The sequence below is a fragment of the Dipodomys merriami genome, unplaced genomic scaffold, assembly GCF_024711535.1.
Source record: "Dipodomys merriami isolate MVZ:Mamm:240054 unplaced genomic scaffold, mDipMer1.0.p SCAF_357, whole genome shotgun sequence".
In the NCBI taxonomy this organism is placed as follows: Eukaryota; Metazoa; Chordata; class Mammalia; order Rodentia; family Heteromyidae; genus Dipodomys; species Dipodomys merriami.
Window position 1 is genome coordinate 429,544 of NW_027205126.1, and position 9,672 is coordinate 439,215.

At 46.5% G+C, this 9,672-nt stretch overlaps 1 protein-coding gene across 1 annotated transcript in view; it reads left to right on the top strand.

The window, feature by feature from the left end:
• LOC138804108 (histidine decarboxylase) overlaps positions 1 to 6,802 on the top strand; it is a 29,312-nt gene extending 22,510 nt beyond the window's left edge. Inside the window, exons 10-12 of the mRNA XM_069988366.1 lie at positions 3,582 to 3,680; positions 5,522 to 5,623; positions 5,774 to 6,802. Of these exons, the coding sequence (XP_069844467.1) occupies positions 3,582 to 3,680; positions 5,522 to 5,623; positions 5,774 to 6,511 (939 nt within the window). The 3' untranslated portion in view covers positions 6,512 to 6,802. The remainder of the gene's footprint in view (positions 1 to 3,581; positions 3,681 to 5,521; positions 5,624 to 5,773) is intronic.
• The last annotated feature ends 2,870 nt before the right edge of the window (positions 6,803 to 9,672 follow it).

The following is a 9,672-nucleotide window of genomic DNA, read 5'->3' on the forward strand; positions in this document are numbered from 1 at the left end:
TCTCAGATCTCAGCCTCCCGAGTCACTAGGATTACAGGTGTGAGCCACTGGTTCCCAGCACACCAGCTATTTCTTAGGGTTAACTTTTGTTCCTGAGCATGAAATGATGTCCATTTTCCTTTTAAAAACAAATTTTAATGGCTCATAACCTTAAAGGGTTTATCTTTGCCCTTGCCCATTTAGAATTTCGGGCTAACTTGATTGTGCATTTACCACACCATCTCAAGAACTCCCTGTGGTTCATTCTCATCCAGGTGAACATTATTTTAACAGTGCGTTTTATTTTTCAGGTAACCTATAAAGACATTAAATGAGGGCTGGGCATAGTGGTGCATTTCCATAATCCTAGCACTCAGGAGGCTGAGGTAGGGAGGATCACAAATGTGAGGCCGGTTGGACAACCTAGTGAAATCATGTTACAAAAAAAAAAGAAAAAGAACATTAAATTTACCCAGTATTGGTCTGAGGAAGCCATAGCATTTTTGCTGCTGTGTCCAAGTGCTGCTTTATACATATCCTTTTCCATCTCTAATCCTGTAGATTGATACTTCAGGTCAATGAAGAAACTTTTAGAACAATGGAACCACCTTTGTTGTGATCCTGGTGTTCTCATGGCTACTTTGACCCATGCCCAAAGTATGCTCTCTCTTTCTCTCTCTCTCTCTCTCTCTCTCTCTCTCTCTCTCTCTCTCTCTCTCTCTCTCTCTCTCTCTCTCTCTCTCTCTCTCTCTCTCTCCCTCTTCCCTCTCTCCCTCTCTCTCCCTTTGCAGCAGTTTTAAGCAGAAGCTAAGCCCTCCCTGCTTTGAGAGCAAAAGGGCCAGTTTCAGGAGCTTAGTTTCTGGGATTCACCAGAATCAAGTGTCAGTTTCTCTGCCATCAACCAAGCTCCCCTCCGCTCTACCCCATTCCTCTTCAACAGTACAAAGAGCTCAAATAGTGGAGGAGACCCATGAAGCCTTGGAACGACACAGAGGGGTGTGGGCAGCATCTCAGATTAAACAAAACCATGTCTGCCTGCGTCAGCCCAAATTGCCTGATCAGTGGCAACAGTGGCCAGGACCAGGCTTGAATAGTTGGGTCAGAACAGAGACAAGAAGAGCAAAACTGGGCAAAGAAGATTGGGAAGGGATCCACATTAACACCCTCCCTGCCTCTTCCTGCTAATTTGCTGGCGAAATAGAGTTGCCAGTTTGCCCCAGAGACAACTCTGAACAGGATTTTTCTTGAGTGCCCTTTGGACAGACAAGAAATGAGATTTATTTATTCCTGGTTCCAGGGATTTACTTTTCAGATTTTGACGCCCTCTGCTGGCTGGTGGAAGTCTGGCAGCTGGACCTTACTGTACAGAGTTTTGCTGAGTGACTGATCAAAGTATCAGTAACTTCATGCAGGAGAAATATTATCCATCAATGCAGAAATATTCTCCATCCCTTCTGTGTTTGGCTCAGCAAAACTGCAGTAAAAGATGAGGACATTAATGAGGATTTGGTAATCTGGTAGATGGGCAGATAAATGTTTGTCAGGACAAATATTTACTCTTAGATGCTTTCTGACAACTTGAAGGAGAGAAATGATTGGAAACCACTCATCTGAACAGCTGCAAATGTTCTGCTCTGTTTTCGTATTTGAGAAACGGGGAAATTTCAGATCTATGGTTAACTACAACGTTGAACTTTAAGCTCAAGTTGAATTTGGTATTTGGTCATCAGAACAAAGGGTCAATCTTGGGTCTAACCAAGGCACTGAATTGGAGAATTATTTGAAATCTAAAGGCTTGAGTGTCCCAAGAATCTCACTAGGAAAAATAAGGATAATGTTGGCTGGGGCATAGCATAATAGGTAAAACACTGGTTTAGCAAGCCCATGTTCGAATCCCACTACCACCCCCAAAAACAATTGAACAGATGAGAACAAAAGACAAGACCCTGTGATTAAATAAAGGGTCTTCTTGGTCCTAGTCAGATGTGAACTGTAGCTCATATGGTTTAGTATCTGAACAGCAAATAGTCACTCATGAACAACTAGTCTGAGTACCTTTATGCTTGGTCCATACCATGCTCTGGGAGATAAGTTCTGAGTCACAGATAAGCCACTGAGGTCCTGGGGCTTTTTTGGTTATGGGGCTTGAACTCAGGTCCTGGGTATTGTCCCTGAGCTCTTTTGGTTCAAGGTTAGCGCTCTACCACTCTGAGCCACATTGTCACTTCCAGTTTTCTGGTGGTTAATTGGAGATATGAGTCTCACAGACTTTCCTGCCTGGGCTGGCTTTGAACTGCAATCCTCAGATCTCAGCCTCCTGAGTAACTAGGGATTACAGGCGTGAGCCACAGCTCCTGACATAAGTCACATCTATTGTTCATGGCAGGGGTGAGAGGAGAAATTTAGCTCATCAGGGGCTCATTGTCTGAGTTCTTGACTACTATAATTTCTTTTTTCTTTTTCTTTTTTGTGCTGATACAGGGGCTTGAACTCAGGGCCTGGGTTAGCTTTTTTTTTTTTTTTTCTGCATTCAAAGCTTGCACTCTACCGCTTGAGCCACAGCTCTGCTTCCAGCTTTTCTTTTTTGCTGGTTAATTGGAGATAAAGAGTCTTGAGGACTTTCCTGTCTGAGCTAGTCTCAAACTTGATCTTCAGATCTCAGCCTCCTGAGTAGCTAGGATTCTAGGCATGAGCCACCAGCGCCTAGTTGACTCCCATATTTTCAACTATACATTTTTGTGGCAATAGAAATTTTATTTTTATGTATTTTTGTGCTGGTATCAGGACTTGAAGTAAGGGCCTTGAGCTCTTGCTTGGCTTTTTTTGCTTACAGCTAATGCTATACCACTTAAGCTACTTTTTCACTCCCCACATTTTGCTGGTTAATTGTAAATAGGAGTGTCTTGAGTGTAATCTGCCTGGGCTGACTTGAACCGTTATCCTCAAATCTCAGCCTCCGAAGTAGCTAGGATTTACAAGTGTGAGCCACCAGCGCCTGGCTAGAAACAGTTTTAGTTTCTGCTCTTTAAGACACTTAAAACACACTTTACGGGGCTGGGAAGGTGGCTCAGTGGTAGAGCGCTTGCCTTGCATGCCTGAGGTCCTGGATTCCATTCCTCAGCACCACATAAGCAGAAAAAGCTGCAAGTGGTGCTGTGGCTCAACTGGTAGAGCTCTAGTCTTGAGCTGAAGAGCTGAGGGACAGCGCCCAGGCCCAGAGTTCAGGCCTCATGACCGACAAAAAACAAAACAAAACCCCCCACACTTTACAATAATAATAATAAAGATGTATTGCCTCTCTCTTAAGTTTCTGGACTGGGGTAAAATGTGAAGCATCCGTTTCAGCAAAGTACTTTTCTCATTGGTTCAAATTCATAGACTTGGTTTCTACTTGCCTGCTGTTGGTCAAGGGAGTCCTGCTACCTTTATAGCAGAGCGTCCTTTAGGTAAGATGCTGTGGCTTGTTCCTTAGCAACGGCTCAGGAGCTATAGCAACAGTGTCCATCTCTGGAGGGCTGGGCAGTCAGCAGAGGATGCCCAGGAGTGCCTAAGGGAATTGAACGCCTTGTGTCTAACCCAGCACTGTGTTCTTTGGTTTCCAGCACTGGCAGATTCCTCTGAGCCGACGGTTTCGCTCTATTAAGCTCTGGTTTGTGATTCGCTCTTTTGGGGTGAAGAATCTTCAAGCGCACGTCAGACATGTATGTAGCCTGCACACTGCGCGGGATGGAGCCTGAGTGGCTCTCTGTTCTCATGGGGAAGAAGTGTTGTCTCTATTTTGTAGACCTGCTCAGGGGACTCTCCGAGTCTGGCTCAGTTGTAGAGGAGCTCCTGGGATTTCATTATTCAAGACGGCTTTCCAGTGGGCTGGGAAGGTGGCTCAGTGGTAGAGTGCTTGCCTTGCATGCCTGAGGCCCTGGGTTCGATTCCTCAGCACCACATAAACAGAAAAAGCCAGGTGTGGTGCTGTGGCTCAATGGTAGAGTGCTAGCCTTGAGCACAGAGATGCTCAGGGACAGTGCCCAAGCCCTGAGTTCAAGCCCTAGGACCAGAAAAAAAAATAGCTGTCTCTCTGAGCTAGAGGATCTCTGAGTGCAGCATGGCCCTGTCTGGTGTCTCCTTTTTGTTGTCAGTGATCTTTGAGAGTCACAGCTGGAGAGGAAAAGAAAACCAAGAAAAGTATAGAAATTTTCCTTTTCTTCCTTCCTTCCTTCCTTCCTTCCTTCCTTCCTTCCTTCCTTCCTTCCTTCCTTCCTTCCTTGCTTCCTTTCTTCCTTTTTCCTTCCTTCTCTCCTTCTTCTTCCTCCCTTCCTCCTCTCTATCTCTTCCTCCTCCCCTCTCTCTGTCTCTCTCTCTGTCTCTGTCTCTCTGTCTCTGTCTCTCTGTCTCTGTCTCTCTGTCTCTGTCTCTCTTTCTCCTATCTTGGGGCTTGACACTGTCCTGTAGCTTTTACACTCAAGGCTGGTGCTCTACTACTAGAGCTATAGCTCCACTTTTGGCCTTTTGCTGGTGAATTAGATATAAGAGCCTCAGAGGGCTGGGAAGGTGGCTCAGTGGTAGAGTGCTTGCCTAGCATGCATGAGGCCCTGGGTTCGATTCCTCAGCACCACAGAAACAGAAAACGCCAGAAGTGGCACTGTGGCTCAAGTGGTAGAGTGTTAGCCTTGAGCAAAAGAAGCTCAGGGACAGTGTCCACGCCCTGAGTTCAAGCCCCAGAACCTAGATCTTCAGATCGCAGCCTCCTGAGTAGCTAGGATTACAGGTATCAGCCACCAGCCTCCAGCTCAGAATATGTGCTTTGCCCCAAGCTGAAACTTCAGTACCTATCAACCAGGTACAAAGGCGCTTCCATAGTGTAGATGATGTGTAGCAGTAAGTTCTCTGCGGAATATCAGAAAGAAGGGGATGAAAGGGCATTTTAGGTACCAGATGGGGAGAGATTGTGTAGGCAAGGGAAACATAGCTTAAGATATGGAAGATTGTGAAAGCCCACCGTGACTTTATCTCCATGAGCAACAATGTTTTCTTTGAGGCAGAGACAGCCTGTGTAAGGCTCCTGGCTGGAAAAAAGGAACAGAGAGCTGAGCTTGGAGCCTCCTTTGTTCCTTGGCCAGCGGAGAGGCTGTGGAGTTAGGATAAGAGGCTGTGTGTCTGAGTCACCAAGCTTATGGCTTTTGGGTTCTGGAGTTTTGAGATAATGAGTTTACCAGGCAAGAGAGACACCGGATTTGAAGGCAGTCCAGGGAAGGAAAGTCTGGGAGAGTCTGATCTCCAATTATCCACCAAAAAAGGTTGACAGTAGAGCTGTGGCTCAAGTGGTAGAGTGCTAGCCTTGAGCAGAAAAGCCAAGGGACAGCTCCCACAGCCTGAGTTCAAGCCCCAGTGATGGCACCAAAACCAAACAAACGAAAAGGACAGAAGCCACTCAACCATGCCACTGGCTTTAACCATTCACGAAGCGTACACCTTTAGGAAGAGTTGGTCCTTTGCTTGGTGATTCATCTGTTTTTGTTTTTGTTGTTTCCTGTATTCACAATCCCAGGGTACTGAAATGGCTAAGTATTTCGAATCTCTAGTCAGAAACGACCCTTTCTTTGAAATTCCTGCCAAGAGACACCTGGGCCTGGTGGTTTTCCGTCTAAAGGTAAGACCGTTGGAAGGCCGTAGGAAGGCCAGCACCCACCAGTGTTTGCCGGTGGGTTGTGTCTCTTGAACACCCGAATGCATGAGCTGTGGGGGAATCCATCCAGAGGAGGTGGATGTAAATTTTACTTCTTTTTAATCCCCCAAACAGGGTCCTAATTGTCTCACAGAAAGTGTGCTGAAGGAAATAGCCAAAGCCGGCCAGCTCTTCCTCATCCCTGCCGTGATCCACGACAAGCTGATCATCCGTTTCACTGTGACATCCCAATTTACCACCAAGGATGACATCCTGAGAGATTGGAACCTCATCTGTGATGCAGCCACACGCGTCCTGAGTCAGCACTGTACTTCCCAACCAATCCCGCAGGCTAGGAGCCTCATCCCTCCAATCAGGGGCCCCAAAGCCTTGGCCAATGGGATGTCTCTTCCATCTGCCAACGAGGGAGGGGATGACCCTGCCCAGGCCAGGAAGATCATCAAGCAGCCACAGCGTGGGGGAGCCTGCCCTGGGCAGAAAGAAGATCCTGATACCTGGCTGGACCCACTGGATGACTGCTTTGAAGATGAGGACCCGGGTGTCCCCAAGCACAAGCTGTCGTCCTTCCTGTTCAGTTATCTGAGCGTGCAGAATAAGAAGAAGACAGTGCGATCTCTCAGCTGCAACAGTATGCCGACGAATGCTCAGAAATCACCGTCTGCAGAGGGTTCTGGAAAGAGTGGGAGCTCCTCCCGGGTGAGGATCTTTTCCAGGTTTCCGGAAGAGATGATGCTGCTGAAGAAGAGTGCCTTTAAGAAGCTCATCAAGTTCTACAGCGTCCCCAGCTTCCCTGAATGCAGTTCCCAGTGTGGGCTGCACCTGCCCTGCTGCGCCCTGGAAGCCATGGTCTGAACGCCTGGCCTCCCGCTATATGCCAAACAATGTGTCTCAACGGTTCGCGCAGCTTTGTGTCCCTTCTGTGTGTGCATTTTCCCTGGTAAGGAATTCCTTACGTTTGATAAAGATTCTCAGAGTGGGTTCATGACCCACCAGGAGATAGATCAATGGAGCGTGAAAGCCAGGATGATCCAGAAGGTTCCAGCCCCTCATCTGACAGAAAGAGCTGGAAGGAAACGTCCTGACAGGCAGCTTCTGTGATTCAGCTTGTGAAATGAAATAGAATGTCAAAATAAAGTGTGCTTGTCCATGAAGCCAAGGGTGTGGCTTGATTGATCCCTGAAAGTGTTGAATAACTAATCAACCCGTGTGTGTGTGTGTGTGTGTGTGTGTGTGTGTGTGTGTGTGTGTGTGTGTGTGTGTGTGTGTGTGTGTGTGTGTGTGTGTGTGTGTAAGATGAAATGCATGTGGCTCAAACCTATTAATCCAAGCTGCTTAGGAGGCTGAGATCCGAGAATTGAGGTTCATAGCCAACCTGGGTAGAAAAAGTCTGTGAGACTCACCAGCAAAAAGCTGGAATTGAAGGTGTAGTTCAAGTGGTAGAGCAACAACCCTGAAGGAGAAAGCTTAACCAGAGTGAAGGCCCTGGTTCAAGTCCTAGTACTAGCACAAAAAAGAAAAGAAAAGAAAAGATTCTGAGAGGTCACTTAGTTCTTCTGCCTCAATAGAAAAGCTACAACAGCAACAAACAAACAAACCCCAACTGCATGTTTGTCAATGTTGTTAGATGAGCAGGTTAGAAATAAGTATTGCCTATTATGTTCCAGGCACTGGAGATACAATGGTGAGCTGTGTAGACAAAGTCTCCTGGTTATAGCCTCACAGATGCATGAAATCGGAGCAAGGAAAGCAAATTATTTATTTTCTTGTTAATAATTGTTTTTTGTTTTTGTTTTTTGGTCATGGGGCCTGAACTCTGGACCTGGGCGCTGTCCCTCAGCTCTTCAGCTGAAGGCTAGCACTCTACCACCTGAGCCGCAGCGCCACTTCCGGCTTTTTCTGCTTATGTGGTACTGAGGACTCGAACTCAGGACCTCATGCATGCAAGGCAAGCACTCTACCACTGAGCCACCTTCCCAGCCCTAGTAATTGTTTTTATGTATGCTGACACTGGGGCTTGAAATTAGTGCCTGAGTGCTATCCCTTAGCTTTTTCACTTAAGGGTGGCATACTATCATGGGAACCGCAGCTTTACTTCTGGCTTTTTGGTGGATAATTGGAGATAAAAGTCTGATAGATGTCTCTGCTGGCTTTGAACCTCAATCTGCAGATATCAGCTTCTTGAATTGCTAGGGTTACAGGCGGGAGCCACTGATGCCCAGTCATTTTATATTTTGCTTTTGTTGTTGTTGACTTTAGGGCCTTGAGCTTCTGGGCAGGAGTTCTACCACTTGAGCAACATCTTTAGTCCTTTTTGCTTTTAGGTTATTTTCCAGATAGACTCATGATTTGCCCTGGGCTGGCCTTACACTGTGATCCTTCTACCGATGTTTCTAGTATTTGGGATTAATCACAGTCTCACTTATGATAGAAATCATTATAGATATGAACCACACTACCTGTCTTATTTGTTGAGAAAGAAGTCTTGCTAACTTTTTTTGTCCAGTTTGGCCTTGAAGGATGATCTTCTCTATTTCCATTTTTCCCAAGTAACTTGGATTGAAGGCATAGGCCACTATACCCAGCTATACTTTCAAGTGAACACTTGTGTAGATATGTCTATGGCCATGATTTCTGGTTTTGTTTTGAAAAATCCTTCTTTAGAGTTATATTTTACAGGTGATGAATTACTTTTTTTTTGGTGCCAGTCATGCGACTTGAATTCAGGGTCTGAGCACCGACCCTGAGTTTTTTGTTTTTTCCTTCAAGCTGGTGTTCTACCACTTGAGCCACAGCTCCACTTCTGACTTTTTGCTGTTTAATTGGAGATAAGTGTCATGGAGCTTTCCTGCCTAGGCTGGCTTTGGACCACGTTCCTTAGATCTCAGCCTCCTAAGTAGGATTGCAGGAGTGAGCCACAGGGAGACCATCTGAATTACCTCTCTCTCTCTCTCTCTCTCTCTCTCTCTCTCTCTCTCTCTCTCTCTCTCTCTCTCTCTCTCTCTCTCTCTGTTGGTCATGGGGCTTGAACTGTGGGCCTGGGCACTGTCCCTCAGCTCTTCAGCTCAAGGCTAGTGCTCTACCACTTGAGCCACAGCACCACTTCCAGCTTTTTTTATGTAGTGCTGAGGAATAGAACCCAGGGCCTCATGCATGTGAAGCAAGCACTCTACCACTGAGCCACCTTCCCAGCCCCTGACTTACTTTTCTTGGTACATGCAGAAATCCAGGAGTTGCCAATGGACTGCTGCCTCTGTTTCTCACAATGGAGCTGGGACATGGGAAGGACAGCTGGCAGGAATATGAGGACAGAGGTTCTGAGTTTTTGATGATTTAAACTTGTCAGAGGAGGGCTGGGAAGGTGGCTCAGTGGTAGAGTGCTTGCTTCACATGCATGAGGCCCTGGGTTCGATTCCTCAACACCACATAAGCAGAAAAAGCTGGAAGTATCGCTGTGGCTCAAGTGGTAGAGCGCTAGCCTTGAGCTGAAGAGCTGAGGGACAGCGCCCAGACCCAGAGTTCAGGGCCCAAGAATGACCAAAAACAAAACAAAACAAAACCAGGAACAAAAAACTTGTCAGAGGAAGTCAGGAGCCAGTAGGCTCTGGTGATGGATCATCGATGTTCCAGCTAACAGTCTATGTGCTTGACTGCTCACGTGCAAACATGATCCCTTGTGACAAGTTACATCACTTCTTTGACTTACCTTTGCATTTTGTGCAACACAATTGCACAACTGCAAACTTTCAACCACAGAGCCTGGGCTACTTTCCCGCACTTGGGTTCACATTGTCACCGGTTGATCCATCAACAAGGGCAGAGAGGATTTTGCAAATTGTTCTGGGAAGAATTCTATTCTACTTTACTAGAAAAAGCTGGGTACCAGTGGCTCAGGCCTGTAACCCTAGCTATTCAGGAGATCTGAGGATGGAGGTTTGAAGCCAGCCTGGACAGGAAATTCTGTGGGACTCTTATCTCCAATTAATGACCAGAAAGTTGGAAGTGGAATTATGGCT